The following is an 18,967-nucleotide window of genomic DNA, read 5'->3' on the forward strand; positions in this document are numbered from 1 at the left end:
GGCCCCTTGCCACACCTCTGGGAAAAGTCAAAAATGGTTGTCTGAAAATTTCTACGACTTCACCAGTCCAAATGTTTGGCCTCCAAACTCCCCAGACCTTAACCCCATGGATTATTTTGTATGGGGCGCAGTTGAAAAAGACACCAATCGCACTTCCAGTAATACAAAAGCCCAGTTAATGGATAAAATTAAAACAGTTTTTGCGGCCCTTCCCAGGGAGACTGTAGCATCAGCTTGTTCGAGGTTCCGAAGCAGAATTGAAGCTGTGATCGATGCTAATGGTGGTTATTTTGAGTAAATCTTGTTGATAGTATTGTAATTAACTCTGCCTGTAATGTTTTTTTTGTCAATTCATTAAATTTAATAGATACAAAGAAGATTTTCTTTTTCCTTACGAAACTGTCAAATTTATCCCGAACACCCTGTATATATATTACAAAGTTTTGTAATAAAAATTTCTGCTACAGTGAAGTTTGGCAAAATCAACAATATTATTACCACCTTATTTCTGTTTCTCGTGTGGGAGAAAAACGGTAAAATGTCACTCTTATAATTATATGAGATGTTATAATGGCAAAAATAGTAAGAAAAAAGTCATTTGCAGTTTCTCTTCAAAACACAAAGAAAGAACATTGTAAATTCAGCCAGTGGAAAAGAAAATACTACATATTTTTCTCCTGTTATCTGATTTTTTTTCTTATAGTTCAAAGAAGAAATCACTGCATACAACATGAAGTCTGCAGGAGGGAAAAAAATCTGGAAATTGGTTACATTATAACGAATAGAGAAATCATGTCAGAAAAATTATTCACGTATGATTCTAATCTCAGCAGACATAACATTTTCTTCTAGATTAGATATCTAAAGTAACTGAACCTTTGCTACTATTTTACACTAAAATGAATGGGTATGTTCCCCAAGTGATTTACGTTTGTAACAGCTGTCTTGCGAACGATTTATGAAATAAATTATCTGAAATATCCGCAGATTGCTTAGGTCTATATCCCCCCCCCCAAAAAATAAAAGAAGATTATGAAACGCATATGCACCTTTTCTTTGAAAATAATTCAAATCCTCTTTTTCAAGATAATTGTATGATTTAATTTCTAATTTTTGATAATAAAAGTGAAACTGATCATTATAAATTAAGCAATTCTTTTGGCATAAATAATGTATAAGCATGTAAACGAAATATCAGTATTTCTGTTAGAATATAGGTAATCAACAATCGAAAAGGAAACAAGACATTCTTGACATATTTTGCACTACAGCCTGGGGCACTTTAGTGTTCTCCCCTTTCTTCTCAATAGCACTAAGAGTAATAAGCCTTCAACTTTTCCTCCAGCTAAGAGGATATTACCAAGTATTTAGAAGACGTAGATTATTTCAGAAATAGCTTCCAGCAGCAGAAGAAGTAATATTTAGATTTTTTTAAAAGAAAAACAAACACAAATAATACTACTGAACTTTCTTTTGTGTGGTATGCATATAAACAATTTTGCATGGCGAAAATATAGCATATTATTTCTAAAATTTCACATAATTTCAGCGGACAGTAGAACAGCTGGTTTTAGATTACAAATAAATAGAACAGAATTAGAAGTTTCACAATACAATCTGATTGCCATATATCTTGTGTCAAAATGGTAAAATTAAGTAATTGATTTTCAATGCTGTCTAGAAAAGCTTTCAAACCTGTGAGTTCTAGGAGAGGATAAGGAGGGGGGGGGGAAAGCATTAGAAAATCTTCAAAATGAAACAGGATTTTGAATCATTCCGTATATGATATTTTTCACATTATATTTTCAACATATCTACGAGGATGTGCACTAGATATTATCGTAATATGCATAATACAAATAAATAAATAAATGACGAAGGCGAAGAATCACTGCTAAAATATCATTGGATATATATTTTTGATACCAAAAAGACACACAATCGGAAAGAAACCGAGTAATACAATGTAGCATTTTAACATTTTCTTTTTATTTTGTCTTCATGAATAACAAAAAAATCGTTTCTAAAACTGAAATGTGATGATCCATTTAATGCTATTTCGCTAGAAACGAAAGAAAAAGGACATATTTATTTCAATAAATATTGTTTAAAAATATAAATATTTGACATAATATTTTCAAAGCAAACATTTGAAAATTCTGAAATTCGAAAAAAAATTATTCAATTATTATACGTAAAGTGAAAGATCAATCAGTGCAACTCTTCCGGTGCACTGATTTGTAGAATTACCAAGTATTTATAAGACGTAGATTATTTCAGAAATAGCTTCCAGCAGCAGAAGAAGTAATATTTAGATTTTTTTAAAAGAAAAACAAACACAAATAATACTACTGAACTTTCTTTTGTGTGGTATGCATATAAACAGTTTTGCATGGTGAAAATATAGCATATTTTTTCTAAAATTTCACATCATTTCAGCGGGCAGTAGAACAGCTGGTTTTAGATTGCAAATAAATAGAACAGATTTAGAAGCTTCACGATACAATCTGATTGCCGTATATCTTTTGTCAAAATGGTAAAATTAAGTAATTGATTTTGAATGCTGTCTAGAAAAGCTTTCAAACCTGTATAGAAATTTAGAGTAGTTATGCAATTCAGTTCCAAGAGAGAATAAGGAGGGGGGGGGGGGGGGAAGCATTAGAAAATCTTCAAAATGAGCAAAAATGTTGAATCATTCCGTATATGATATTTTTCACATTATATTTTCAACATATCTACGACGTTATGCACTAGATATTATCGTAATATGCATAATACAAATAAATAAATAAATGACGAAGGGGAAGAATCACTGCTAAAATATCATTGGATATAAATTTTTGATACCAAAAAGACACAATCGGAAACCGAGTAAAGCAATTTAGCATTTTAACATTTTTTTTTTATTTTGTCTTTATGAATAACAAAAAATCGTTTCTAAATCTGAAATGTTATAATCCATATAATGCTATTTCACTAGAAACGAAAGAAAAAGGACATATTTATTTCAATAAATATTATTTAAAAATATAAATATTTGACATAATATTTTCAAAGCAAACATTTGAAAATTTTAAAATTCGAAAAAAAATTATTCAATTATTATACGTAAAGTGGAAGAACAATCAGTGCATCTCTTCCGGTGCACTGATTTGTAGAATAAAATACACCAAATTCACTATCACTAAATAGATTCATTGCAAAAGCTGATCAGTGGGCATTTCAGGATTGATTTTTTTTTCGCATATGTGAAATTGGTTTCAATTTTTGGGAAGAGACACAATAAATCATTTTAGAGGCAAGAAAGGTCAAATAACTTAGGACAGTAAATGAAATTCTAAGCAACACAATAGACGTAAAGACAGGGGGAGGGGACACAAAGGTCACTCAGCAACAGTTAATCCACTAATGCTATAGAATAGCCGTAACGAGATTAACGGCGGAGGAAGGTAATGGCATGATAAAAGGTAGAATGCAGACGAAGTTTTGATCCATGAAAATAGCTAGGGAGTGTTGAATATTTCATCTGCACCGGCCGGTTGGGAGGTTAATAGCCCTAGTTTTCTGACTATTTGTTAGAGAACCAGGGGGGATATATGCAAGTAGCACGATACCAAGCGAGCTCATGCTAAAGTTTTTTTTTTTGCTTATAACTTTAAGCTCGTGATCAACAAAAATTCAAAATTAAATTTTTCAAGTTTAAAAGCACAAATATCATTTGCCTGTTTTATATAGTAAATAAATAAATAATGGATATTTCTTGTTCTTTTATAAAAATCATGCATTCCAAATTTAGAATAAATGTTTCATCTATATATGTATCACAAACAACATCAAAACATGTAAAGAAACTAAAATAGTTCTTTGCATGCCCATCTGGTGATCAAGCACACAGCTTAAAAACACAACAAGATTGCCCTATTCTGAAATTTTGTTATGGATCCATTTTAAACATACCTTTAATCAGCCTGTCTTTAGCAAACTGAGCTTTGAATGAAGTACTTTCCAATCCAATAACGGTATATCCAAAATGATGATGTAAAACTTGACCTAAATAACCCTAAATATATAGTTTTTATTGATTAATATACCATTACACAAAATTTTAAAAACCTTCACTTCCCATTCTGAAAAATGCAGTCTTCAGTTAAACCATCAATTTTAATATATGTTTAACTGAAGACCACTTTAATGTATATTTAAATATCATTCACACCAAACAGTTAAGTAAAATTATCCTCCAAGTTACAAATATTATTCCAAAAATTCTAATGTTAAAGCAATAACAAACATCACAGAAATTATCTAACTACAAAAAATAACACAGTTTGTTCTCACTCTGCCTGTCAGACTTTCCTTATAGATACACTTCATTATAGATTAATATAAATTAATCTTTCATATGCATTTTTAAAAGAATATGATTATAATAACAACATAAGAAATTTTAATATATGCATGTAACATATTTAACTAGCTGTTTATGAAAAGTAATAATTGCACTTTCAGCATGAGTGATCATATAAACTACCCATAATGTTCTTAAGGATCCTTTTTCTAACATTTCTTTACAATCTTCACCAAAGCAGTTTCAACCTGGATAAGTAGCATATCCTGCTAAATATAATGCCTGATCCATGTTCCTACTTCTACTTAGTCAATTCTTCCTACTACCTGTGAGTCGAGTTCAGCAATGGACCCTTGAACTACCTGCAAGGTTTTTTTTTTTTTCTAAGTTGGCACATCTGTCATAAGAGCATCCATGTGAAATTGCAAGTCATTCTATCAAGTAGTTCGTTTTATACAGCTGTCTGAAGCAAAAGTGTTGTCTGTATCCCTTGAAATGGATGAAATTGAGTATTGTGCGGTCATAAAATTCTTTGTAAAAGAAGGTTTAATGCCAAAAGAAATTCATTCAAAGTTCATAAAAGTTTATGAGCACTCTTCTCCTTCATTTTCAACAATTAAGAAATGGGCTGCTGAGTTTAAATGTGGCTGTACCAGCCTTGAAGATAATCCATGTGAAGGACGTCCAAAAAAGTATAACACCACCAGAAATCATTGATCAAGTGCACGATATGGTATTGGATGACCAGCGAGTCAAAATGTGTGAAATTGCTGATGGATATATTATGCATGTAGAATTGCATGTGAAAAAGCTTTGCGCAAGGTGGGTGCCGTGCTATCTCACAGCAGATCAAAAACGCACTCGCATGAAAATATCTGAACAGTGCTTGGAGCGTTTTTAACAAGAATAAAACTGATTTTGCGAATCGATTTATTACATGGATGAGACTTGGATTCACCATTACACACCAGAATCCAAACAGCAGTCAAAACAGTGGTGGACAGAAGCCAGGTTCAGCACCAAAGAAGACAGTCAGTTCCATCAGCAGGAAAAGTCATGGCATCGCTGTTTTGGGATGCTAAAGGCATTTTGTTTATTGATTATCCTGAAAAGGGTAAAACAATAACCGAGGAATATTATTCCGATCTTTTAACCAGACTAGATGAAAAAATTCATGAGAAAAGACCCGGTTTGCAGAAGGGAAAAAAAAAAAAAAATCATCTTTTATCAGGACAATGCACCTGCCCACAAAAGTATTTTGGCAATGGGAAAATTAAAGGATCTGCACTATGAATTGTTAGAACATCTACCCTATTCCCCAGATTTGGTTCCCTGTGACTTCTATCTCTTCCCAAAACAAACTTTTCCTTGCTGGTCAGCGTTTTTCTTCGAATCAAGAGGTGATTGCAGCTGTAGAGGGGTATTTTACAGATCTTACTGAGAACCACTACAGGGATGGGATAATGCTGGACCATCGCTAGAATAAATGTATTAGTCCTAAGGGAGATAATGTTGAAAAATAAAAATAATTTTGAAATTATAAATTTTGTTTTTTCATTGTTAGGCCGAGAACTTTTTAGACCACCCTGATATTAGGAAGTTACTGTAATTATTATTACAGTAACTTCCATGGAGTCAATAGACTCTTCATGGGAGGACCATTCACCCAACAACATGTCTATCATATTGACATTTTAAATTATTTACACTTCCTGAAATCACAATGCATTCCACTCACCAACAACTCTCTCCATGTAAAAAATGTGCTCCTTGCACCCTCTTTTTCATCACATGCAACTTCACCTATACGAAATAGGTATTACCATATCTATACGACTTTTCCAGTTTGTTATGTGAACCAAGTTTGTTTGTTTTTTTACAGTGAAAGGTGTGTGGCGTGTTGTGTGTGTTCATATTATTCATTCATACAATTAAGCATACCAAATAATTATATTTTATAAATGCATATAACAAAAAAATTTAATCCTAAATTAATTTTATTTCAAAATGGGTTTACTTGCTAACATTTTAACGGTTAGTATTAACAACATTTTTCACTCTGAATGGGAGATACTGCCACCATACATTTTAAAATTATAGAAAAACTAAAGAAAAATTTTAACTTGAAGAAATCAAACAGTTCTTTGATGTACAACATACCAGCCTATATATACACTTCCTATTATTCTTGCAATATACTCTCAATCTAGATTCCCCCTCACCATGTTATGTAGAGATACAAAAACATTTATTTTAATAATATCTGCATGATACTTTTTGTCACATGCTCTCTAAATTGAGGTTTTCTCCCCACTAAGTCCCTACATTTGTGGGCCCTTCCAATATGTCACAAAATTGACATAAGAGTAATTCTAATATGATAAGGTGGTAACAAGCCTTGCTAAATCTCACAGTAATGTCTGCTGAATGTGCAAGGAATTTAGTCCTGGCTGAGGAAGATCAAAAAAGTTTTTTCTATCACAAACGGGATTTATCCTAGGGCATTTTGCCATACATCACTTGCCTGATGTATGGCAAAATCCCATGGCCAGGAATATAGGCAACCTACAAATTCCAACACTTTTTTTCCTTTTTCTGTATTAATTTACCACCATCTAGTGTGAAAATATAAACATGTTTCATTGATCATCTGGCTGCAGTTAAAGGCTGGGTTAAAGTCATCTTCAAATGGCAGATGATTGCAGATAGACAAGTGGCTTGAAGAAGTACATTTGATTTCTAGAACAAAGTTATTGGATTACCAACCTTTAGCTCAACCAATGTAACCCCCTAATTTTTGCCAGCTCACGTATGCTTAAAAAACATTTTGTGCATAAGTCTGCAGTCTCTCTCTATGTTCACAACAGCACAAGTTACAAGTCACAAGTCACAAACTCTTAATTTCACACAGCTAAAATTAAAGCCATCTTCTTTAAAAGGTCTTATGTTAAATTGCATGCTAAATATTTCTATAACAGAAATCTACTCCTATGCTTACTCCTTCAGCTACTTAAATACCACATATGCAAATTACGTTAGTTCTAAAAGAGAAAATTCTATGCCTTTAAGCCTAGTATGCACTTTTCATACTCTAGTTCATACTCTATCAATATATCTAGGGCTGCAAGGTATAGTTTCTCCCTGCAGTCTTTGCCATATCAATGATTCTGTTTTAGAAGTAGTATTTAGATTCAAGACCATTCTATTTCTCTTGTCAAAATAATTAACATAGATCGTAATTGTGAATAGCTTGAAGTGCAAAATGTCTACACAACCAATGTATTTCGTTAAGTGATTTGAAAGCCACTGATTCACATTTAGAACAATTCCATTTCTACAAATTTACCCATTTTTGTTGAAGATCGACAGAAGACTTTACAGACAGATCTAAATTTAAAGTACAGGTTTGAAATGTTTGGTCACTGATCTATCAATATTCTCATCAACTACCAATGTGTGAAATGCAGATGCTGCTATTTCATTTATGGCATTCAGAAACTTGAGAGAATTATTCTTTTCTCCACCAGGTATGTTCATATACATAGAATGGGCAAGAGTAATATTGGAGTGGAGACAATGTAGAAAGTATTAAATAAAATAAGTGACAAGTTTGATTTATCATATAATTTGTCGTTATTGCTATGACTTTGTTGTTATTACCATATGTTCAAAAAGCATCCAATGTAAATTAGAAATTCTAAAAGAAAAAAATTTTGTGGGCTCAATTACTAGGCACATGCTTACACAGCTTAGAGGGAACATTGAGCCAAACCCAGTACTAAAATATATAAAGCTTTAGAACCTTTTTAGGTGAAATTTACATTAAAAAAAAAGTATTACTACTTCATAACCACACGAAGCGATTACATTGGTCACAGATTTTTATTAAGCCAGAATTAAAGGGGAAGGGATCAGAGAGGGTGCTTAAGGGTCAAAGCTATATAACTGAGAGGAGACTTCAACATAGCCTTCAAAGGAATGCAGAGAACTGACCACGGCTTCTGATCTAATGTCCAATCCTCACCTTCTCATGGTGCACTCTGTTAGGTATCTACCTGGATACTGAACGGATGAGGATGGACTGGCAATTTGGGATTTAGCCGACCAAATTGTTTTCTTACTGGATTAAACCAAAAATTTAAATGATGGTACAACACGACAGAACTTTATGCCGGCTGGGGCATAGTCCAGTAAAAGGCCCCCCGTTGTTTTTGTCAGGGAACCAGGGCAAACAGTGAAAAGTTAGCTACTGGAACAAATCCTAAAACTTATCCCAACTCAACATTACCAGAGTTAAAGATCGGTACTATCAACATAAGAAGCCTGAATGGCAAAGAAATGGAGCTAGCTGACGAATTGGATAAGTACCAGATCAACATAATAGGTGTGACTGAAACAAAAAAAGGCAAAAACTGGTGAGATCTTTCTGAGCAATAAATACAAAATGATATATTCAGGCAATGACAATCAAGGAAAAAAAAAGGAGTAGCCATAGTATTCAACACTAAATACGAGGCTAATCTTCTTGAATGGCAGGCAGTCTCAAGTAGAGTGGTGTGGGCAAATATGAGAATGGGAAACTGGACAATGAGAATTATTTGTGCCTATGGTCCCACAGAAGGTTCTACTAAGGTAGAAGTGGAGGAATTTTTTTGAGGCTTTAGAGAAAGCAACTGACACAATGAAAAGGGAAAAATCGGTCCTTGTTGGGGATCTAAATAGCAGAGTAGGAAATGATTGTCAGACATACAAAAATATTTTGGGAAAATTTGGAGAAAAGAGCAAAGCTAATAATAATGGCAAATACTTATTGGATTTTTGCTCAGGACATGGACTGGTTACTACTAACACAATGTTCCAACATAAAAATGTGCACAAATTCACATGCAGAGAAGAGGCTAGGAATAAGAAAAGTCTCATTGACTATGTTATTGGTGATAGTGATGTTTTCCCACTGGTGCAGGACACCTGAGTGTGCAGAGGATTTGAAATTGGAAGTGATCACCATTTACTCTTGAGCAGGATAAAACTGAATTTCATATTGAAAAGAATAAAATGTAAGAAATTTTAAAGATAATAAAAGTTGGGCAGCTCTCAGAACTGTAGACTAAAATACACAAACATGATTGAAAAAAAAAGTAAACAGTTTAAGAGCAGGAACCAAACCTTGGAGATTCAGTTGCAAGTTGTGAAGAAAACCATGATTGATTCAACCAAAGAGCCATGTGGTGAGGTTGTGTACAAGGATAGAAAAATCAGAACTCCATGGTGGACACAAGAAGTAAAAGAGGCAGTGAAGGAAAAGAAGAAAGCATATCATAAGTTCCTGGCAAATAAGTCAGCCTGTGCTCTGAGAGAATACAGAGACAAATGTAAGAAAACTAAACACTATGTAAAACTGGCTAAACAAAAGTCATGGGAGGACTTTGGCAAGAACATAGAAAATATATATCAAGAAGGTGGCAAGATATTCTGGAACATTGTTGAAGAAGCTCAGAAATGGAGGAAAGAGTGCTGGTAGAAGGAATTAGAGATGATAAAGGTGACGTGAAAACAGGAGAAAAAGATATCCTTGAAGTATGGAATAATTACTTTGAAAAACTGCTAAATGAAACAAGCAGTGATGACAGCACAGTGGCAGAAAACACTGACCAGGCATTCAGTCCGGAATACATATCCATACTTGAAGTAGAAGATAGTCGACCAGAAATGCCCTCGTATGGAGGTATAAATGTTGTACAATGGCTGCACTGCATAGCTTAGAAGGCCTGGAGAAAGTGATGAATTCCAGATAATTGGAGTAGAGCTCTCATTGTACCCATATATAAAAAGAGAAATAAAACTAAATGTGAGAATTACAGAGATATTTCTTTACTGAGTGTTCCTGGTAAGATATATGCAAGTATACTTGAGAAACGGTTGAGAAGGATTGTGGAAAAGAAGCTTGGTGAAGAACAAGCTGGATTCAGGCCAAATAGAGGCTGTCAGGATCAGATTTCAACTTTATGACAGACAGTTGAGAAATCATGGGATTATAACAAAGATTGTATTTAAGTTTTCTTGATCTAGAAAAGGCACGTGACAAGGTGCCAAGGGAGACGATATTCCAAACGCTACAGTTATATGGTGTTAATGGGGCATTATATCAAGCAAATACTCGGTCTTTATTTGAGTTGTAAGTCAGCAGTTAGAAATGAAGGAAGTACAGGAAGATGATTTAATGTTAAATATGGTGTCAGACAAGGATGTACATTATTCCCTCTCTTATTCATTATCTATATGGATCACATTATGAAGGAAAGTGGCATTAAACCTGATATCAAAATTGGAGGTGTTAATCTCAGCTCTTTGCTTTATGCGGATGATGTTATACTTCTAAATAAATCTGCTACAAGTCTGCAAGATTCCCTGACTAAATTGAATAACTGTTGTAATAGATATGGTATGAAGGTCAGCATTAAAAAGACAAAGAAAATAGGCAGAAAAGTTTAAAATATCAAAATGATCAAAATTGAAAATTCTCCATTCACTGCATTGTGAATGGAGACCTTACAGAACAAGTAAAACATTGCAGCTACTTAGGCATGATTTTTGGTGAAGATGGTAAGTTAAATATGGAAATAGACAGCAGAATCAACAAAGCTGATATGGTAGGAAATCAACTGAATAAATTCATATGGAATAAGAGAGAAATTAGCCAAAACACTAAATTAGCTGTATACAAGACAGTTTAAACCAGTTTTAACTTATGGATATGAGAGCTGGGTTAGAAGTAAAACACTTGACCAAAGACTAGAGACCACAGATATGAGTCCTGAGAAAGATTAGGGATATGAACAGATGACATCAATGGCAATATCATATTAAAAATGATATTACGAAAGAACTTGACATTGTCAGCATCCAGGAATGTGTTAGCAGAGCTAATCTCAGGTGGTATGGACACTTAAACAGAATGAGAGAGGAAAGATTAGTAAAACAAGTGTTCCCTGCCAGGTTGGCAGGAAAAAAAAAAAGGTCCAGAGGAAGACCAAGATATAGATGGATTGATACAGTAAAAAGTGCCTTAGAAGACAGAAATATTAGACCTGATAATATTGAAGTCTTGACATTTAACAGACTGATTTGGAGGAAAATTGTAGATATGAAGTTGGTAATGATGTAAATTTTTCATGTAGTATTATCATATCCTGTTCAACCCTTGAGGGTCTATATATCAGGAATTTGATGATGATGGGATCAGAGGGAGAGAGAGTTAATCCCCTCCCCAATTCAAAGAAGATCACTTGTTTAGAAAATCAGATATTATGATCAAAGGCACAACTAAGCCTATTATAACATGAAAAGCAGAACTAGGGGATTATCAAGGTCAGAGGTACAGTTAACAGTAAAACTTCAGATCAATGGAAAAATTAAGCCATTGTCAGAAAACTGAAAGATCCATTGACAGGAGGTTAGATATTATGCAACTCACTATATCTTGAAAATTATTCCTAAGAATTTCATTTGTGAATAGAATAAATAAAGATGTGTAGTTTGAAGCATACCTGTATGCTAATAAGACTTTTTTTTTTTTTTCTTTAAGTAAGCTTGGGATGAAGGAAAGATGGAATATTTTAGTCTTATAATACAATTCAATGGAATAACTACAGCACAAAGAGAAATAATCAAACCGCAGGTTTAATATTTCAATATTTCTTCTGTCACAAAGATGTCCAAGAATACCATGTTAAAATTGTAATAACGCATGCAAGACACAATAAGTAGAAGAAATGAAATTAGACTGCATAAAGACTGGAGTCTTATGGGGGGGGGGGGAGTGCTGTTGACCATGCTTAGTTGCTGGGCAGGAGAGTGAAGAAGGACCTGGGAAGTTGAACACAACCATATTCATTAAGATTAGGTTGGTTTTTAGGGTTGTATTTACTGTGATGGAGCATTACAGTTCTCTTCCATCTGATTTTGTACAAGGTATCCAAGGCTTGGTCAGCTAGACCTGACTGACCATAGTTGAGGCAGTAGATGTATTTTTTGTATTCATCTATTTGGATGTTAACAGAACAAGGAATCTTGTAAACACTGAAGCAAAGTGGAAAGGAAGTGGATCCTTAGGATAGCAGAGAAGGGAAGCCAGTTTCATATGAGGCTTAAAAGCAGCAGAAAGATTATATTTCTTTAAAGTCCTGGCTATTTTTTCTGAAGCGTTCTGGATATAGAGATAGATAGTAATGGCATTACTGTAATCTTTATAAACAATAAATTATATGATAACCCCAGTAATTAACTTTAATGAACGTGCAGATATTTAAAGATAAAAGTGTAGTCTTTATGTTGAGAGGGATGTGAGGAGGTAGAAGGGATAGATAATTTATAGATCTTTTTGGCATTGTAACCAATGGATAAAAAGATATCTGGTATCTAGCACATAAAGGTGAGTTCAGCTGTAAGGGAAGCTTGGGTGAAACAGAGGTTGGAGGCTCTGCTGACAAGGGTTTTGATAGCATCACATTGTTGAGAAGGAGGATGATGAGAAAGTTGATGTATGTATCTACCTGTGTGAGGGAGTTTTCTGTAAACTGCAAAAGAAAGGGTGCCAATGGGCAGATGTGTGATTAGTGTCTTAAAAAAGCAAGCTGTTATTTTCTCTTTTCTATAGTGAATGGGATGATACAATGCTGACTGTTGAGGTGGAGGAGGAAAGAGTCAATGTGTGAGCCATGAGGCCAAATAGAAAACATATGATCAACATATCTTAACCAAATAGAAGGTTTGAGAGTGGCAGTATCAAGAGCATGTTTTTTAAAATGCTTCTATGTACATATAAAAATTGGCTGGGGGGGGGGGGGAACCCATCGAAGTACCTTTATCGGTTTATATAAGGTGCCCTTCCAAGAGAAGTAATAGCAAAATTAAAGAGATCAATCAAGTCAGAGTGGAGAGCATTTTTTAGTAAATTTAGAATGTCAAAAAGAAGAATATTTGTATGGAATTTTTTATATAAAAAATATGGCCATAAATGGAATTAAAGATTTTGCTAAATGTTCAGCTAATTTAAAGGAGGGAGGAGTCTGTAGTGTCTACTGTGGGATGGAGAGAGTAATTGGATTCATAAATTTTAGTTAATCTATATATCTGGATAAACTAAAATGTTAGGGATGATTTTTTAACAACTTCAGGAGACCAAGTAGTGACATTTTTTGGAAGCCTTTTTAACATTTTTTTCTGAGACTTGTTGGTATCATGATCCACCGGTTTATAAGTGGTGCAGTCTCAGAGCAGCACATTCAATTTTTCATTATAATCACTGAAATTGAGGATAACAGTGGCATTGTCTTTGCCAGCTCTGGTAATGATTAAGTTGTAGTCTTTGCAAAATTCACATAGTGCACAGAGCTGGCTAATGGAGAGATTTCTTTTTGGCAGCAATGTTTGTGACAAGATATTAGCCACATTGAACCCGATGTTGTTGGCAACATTTAAGAGGCAAGTTGTGCCTGGCACATTCTACAGGCCATATGATATCTAAACAAGGCACTACTGCAAAGTTACAAGGCTAAGCACACTAATGGCTATTTTGTTGAGTTAGACGATGGGTAGATGACAACCTGTAGCAGCTGACTACTCGGCAAGTTCCTAGTTTTCCATTAAATTGCATTATGAGTGTAAATCAGTACCTAAGCATAAATATGCAAATATTTTAGTCAAATGTCAATTAAATTTGTTTTAATCAAGCAAGAAACTAGATTAATGCAAGAAATTACCATAATCATTATTAAAATCCTAACAAAGCGGATTGCTTATTAAAGGAAAAAAGTTAAGGAAACAAATAATTCTATATTTATATTAATTTATTAAGTATAGTTTCAGGGAAAATTCCCATGTTACTCCTCTTAAACACTATTAATATAATTACGGATATTATAGCTTGTTTTTGTTTAGGAGTGTCCCTTATTTTAATACATTGGCTAACATTACTCAAAAAAGGAGTGTGTGTGTGTGTGTGTGTGTATATATATATATATTTTAGGGCATTATGGGTGAGTATAGAAGGCAAAATGGCAGGATAAAAGAGGTGGAAAAAATTTTGTACATACCTTGTTTTTGGTTCTATGATGCCTTCCAATTCCAAGATCTTGCTGAAGGTTGTTTATAAATGGCGGGGGGAGAGAACATGGGGATGCGTTTTGACGCGGGAAATAAGATTGGAAACCCGGGTTACTATTAATAATATATATATAAATATATATATTACTATTATTTTTTTTTGTTTTGTTTTGTTTTGGGCTGCATTTTTTGTGGGAGGGAATGAAGGAGAAGAATATCCTTATGTGGAAACTGGGACAGGGGTTAATGCGGTGTGGACCGTTTCGGACGTCATCTGACCATCATCGGAACCTTGTGGGGATGAGCGTAGGGCTATGTCAAGGCTGCAAGTTGCATCTGCCAAATTAGGGCATTTGTGGTCACTACATGGCCAGAGGCGTGGTTTAATTTGTAAGTTCTGGATCATCCAACATTTGGAAATTAGGTAGGGGCAGTGGACGTTGATAGAATTTTCATTGCATTCTATGGCAATAGTTTTGGATATTCTAAGCATTGTTTCGTTGTCTTGTTTGTCTATGATTATGGCCTTGTTGATTTGGGGGATATGTTTTAGTTCAAAGGTGTGAGCTGCAATTTCTGTCTTCCCTGTACTCTGTGTATTGTTTTTCTTTTTGATGTTGCAATGTTTTTTTGTGTTCAGATATTCCGGAATGGGAATATTGCAATCCCTGAAGTGCTCTTGTAGTCTAGTCCATAAAGACCTAATTATAGAGCCAGTGTAAGTGACGTCACAGTCTTTTTGACAAGGAAATTTGTAGACTACGTCGTGGTGTTCAAATATTTCTTTGTGAGTGAGAGATTTAGTAGGTTTTAGGAGAGTTGCTAATTTTTGGTTCGTGGTGAATACTAGCTTATAGTCTGTGTTTTTGAAAATGTATTTGTAGGCTTTGTATGTGTTTTGGATGTATGGTAATTTGATGACCATACGTGTCGGGATGTCTGTTTTGGTAGTATTATTGTTAAGACGGGATTTTGCCGTATTCTTCGCGTAATTTATTAGATGTGTGGGGTAGTTGCGATTTTTAAAAACCTGTGTTAAATACTTTAGTTCCGTGTTAAGATAATTGCTGTTGGTTGAGAATTTGTAAGCATTGATAAATTGTGATAGGGTGACTGATTTTTTGACGGAATATAGGTGGTATGAACTGAAATGGAGGTAGTTTCCGATATGCGTGGGTTTGTGGAATATCTTCGTAGCTATCCTGTTATGGCTTCTGATTAAAGTCAGGTTTAAGAAATTGATGGATTTGTTCTGTTCTGTTTCCATGGTGAATTGTAGTCTGTTGCTATAATCGTTGAGGGATGTTCGTAAGGCAGAGATGTGTGAGGGTTTGCCAATGTATAGAATATCGTCTACATTTCTGCCATAAAAGGTGATGCCAGAGGGAGGGATGGGTGGAGTAGAAGTGATTCAATGTGTGCCAGAAATAATTCTGCTAGATGTCCACTGATGTTTTGGCCCACTGGGAGACCAAAAATTTGAACTTATAAGGAGTTGTTGAATTTAAAGAAGTTGGTGGATATTGTGAGTTTGATCAAGCTAATTGTCATTTGGTGTTAATTTTGTGTGTGTGTGTGTGTGTGTGTGTGTGTGTGTGTAGGGTGTGGTCCTCAGTGAGAAGTGCATGTACGATGTCTAATGTTCTGAGGACATCCACGTTGGTGTAATAAAGACGCATCTAGTGAGATGAGGATGTCATCATGGGATGGAGTAGTGTTATTTTCCAGAATAGGTCGTCCGTATTTTTGATCATACAGATAGACGTTGTTAGTAGTGTTGATGAGTTTGGCAACAAATTTAGATAAAGGAGCTGTGAAGGTGTTCTTGTAGGAGACTATGGGTCTTATCGGATAACCGTCTTTGTGGGTTTTGATGTTCCCAACATAAGGGGGGGGGTTGTGTATCTCATTGTGGTTTTATCTATTTTGTTTTGACTTTTTAAGGTGTGTAGGGTGCTGTTTTATTTGTTTTATGAGGTCAGAGGTAGGATCATTGTAGATTTTTTGGTAGGTGTGTTGGTCGTTTAAGACGGCCATTATTTTGTTGTGGTAATCCGTTTTGTTGATGATGACTACAGTGTCTCCTTTGTCAGCTTTTGTGATCATGATATCTGGGTTCTTCTTTAACGATAAAAAGACTCTTTGTAAGTTGGGAGTAATGTTGGGTTTTATTATTATTTTGCTATTTATAATGTTGTTTATTTTTTGGAATATTGTGTCTCTGTTTGGGTCATTTTCAAGTTTCGCTTGGATTTTGATGATGATGTCTTTTTTCGGTACATATTTAGGGGGATAGTTTATTCGTGAAGTTTAGTCCTTTGTTTAGGATGGTGATTTTGTCAGGTGTGAGGATGTGGTGTGACAGATTTTTGATGGAGTTGTCATGTGTGGATCGTGAGGCGGTGGTGTCTGAAAGATTGGGAACAGTATGTGTTATGTATTTTGTGCCTGTTAAGGCATACCATTTTTTTGTGTGTCGAGCTTCGGTTAACAGCGCGTAGTCGTTGATGTGTGTTTGGGTACTTTCAGAGAAAACTGCTGATTCATTTGGGGTCAATAAGGTTTTCAGTCTACGTTTTGTATTGTGGATGCATGAATAAGCTTGATTTTTCTTTCTGAATCTGTCATGTATGGGCTGCTTTATGAGTGCACGTGAAGCTCGGTGGCAATTTTTTTTATTCCCAGAAATGGAGCGGTTACCACGTACTGTAGCAAAGTTTGCGTGACGTTGTGATGTAGGCAATTCTTGAGGAATGTTATTGCGCAGTGTATGTGAGGATGGTTTTCGGGTAGGTTACTTTTGTGAAGGTTATACATTCGTTGAAAGTATGACGTGAGCCCATGACATAGCTTAGTGTTTGGAGCGAGTGCAAAAACAATCTTATTATTAAAGTGTATTTTGTGTCACGGAGGGGGAAGAATAGGGGGTGGTATGAGTAGTGAGCCAATGGTTGCAGGGTTTTATGGTTACAAACACAATAAAAATGAAGTATAGTTTCTGGGAAAATTCCCATGTTACTCCTCTTAAACACTATTAATATAATTTCAATTTAATAAAGTCAAAACAAAATAGATAAAACCACAATGAGAGACACAACCCCCCCCACACACACTACATGCACCCTCCTTATGTTTGGGAACATCAAAACCCACAAAGACGGTTATCTGATGTGACCCATAGTCTCCTACAAGAACACCTCCGCAGCTCCTTTATCTAAATTTGTTGCCCAACCCATCAAACCACTACTAACAACGTCTATCTGTATGATCAAAAATACGGAACGACCTATTCTGGAAAATAAATAACACTACTCCATCCCATGATGATATCCTCACCCCACTAGATGCAACTTCTTTATACACCAACGTGGATGTCTTCAGAACATTAGACATCGTACACACACTTCTCACTGAGGACTACACACGCACAAAATTAACACCAAATGACATAATTAGCTTGATCAAACTCACAACATGCCACCAACTTCTTTAAATTAAACAACTTCTTATATGTTCAAATTTTCAATGGGCCAAAATATCAGTGGACATCTAGCAGAATTATTTCTGGCACACATTCAATCACTTCTACTCGCACCCCCCCCCCCCCCCTGGCATCACCTTTTATGGCAGATACGTAGACGATATTCTATACATTGGCAAACCCTCACACATCTCCGCCTTATGAACATCCCTCAACGATTATAGCAACAGATTACAATTCACCATGGAAACAGAACAGAACAAATCCATCAATTTTCTTAAACCTGACTTTAATCAGAAGCCATAACAGGATAGCTACGAAGATATTCCACAAACCCACGCATATCGGAAACTACCTCCATTTCAATTCATACCACCTATATTCCGTCAAAAAAATCAGTCACCCTATCACAATTTATCAATGCTTACAAAATTCTCAACCAACAGCAATTATCTTAACACGGAACTAAAGTATTTAACACAGGTTTTTAAAAATCACAACTACCCCACACATCTAATAAATTACGCGAAGAATACGGCAAAATCCCAGTCATAACAATAATACTACCAAAACAGACATCCCGACACGTATGGTCATCAAATTACCATACATCCAAAACACATACAACCCTACAAATACATTTTCATAAACACAGACTATAAGCTAGTATTCACCACGAACCAAAAATTAGCAACTCTCCTAAAACCTACTAAATCTCTCACTCACAAAGAAATATTTGAACACCACAACGTAGTCTACAAATTTCCTTGTCAAAAAGACTGTGACGTCACTTACACTGGCTCTACAATTAGGTCTTTATGGACTAGACTACAAGAGCACTTCAGGGATTGCAATATTCCCATTCCGGAATATCTGAACACAAAAAAACAGCGCAACATCAAAAAGAAAAACAAAACACAGAGTACAAGGAAGACAGAAATTGCAGCTTACACCTTTGAACTAAAACATATCCCCCAAATTGACAAGGCCATAATCATAGACAAACAAGACAACGAAACAATGCTTTGAATATC

General features: G+C 34.9%; 1 protein-coding gene across 4 annotated transcripts in view; it reads right to left on the reverse strand.

Annotated features, from left to right (window-relative positions):
* Nucleotides 1–18,967, reverse strand: part of LOC150098935 (methyltransferase-like protein 25B) — a 176,423-nt gene that overhangs the window by 98,840 nt on the left and 58,616 nt on the right. For 3 of the 4 annotated variants that reach the window (XM_090405564.1, XM_090405565.1, XM_090405563.1), the window contains one exon: nucleotides 3,958–4,060. The exons of the other annotated variant lie outside the window; for it this stretch is intronic. In XM_090405564.1, the coding sequence (XP_090261690.1) occupies nucleotides 3,958–4,060 (103 nt within the window). The remainder of the gene's footprint in view (nucleotides 1–3,957; nucleotides 4,061–18,967) is intronic. 4 annotated transcript variants of the gene reach the window in all.

Source organism: Typopeltis vanoorti, chromosome 15, assembly GCF_054136105.1.
Source record: "Typopeltis vanoorti isolate ZY-2024b chromosome 15, IOZ_Tvanoo_1.0, whole genome shotgun sequence".
Taxonomy (NCBI): domain Eukaryota; kingdom Metazoa; phylum Arthropoda; class Arachnida; order Uropygi; family Thelyphonidae; genus Typopeltis; species Typopeltis vanoorti.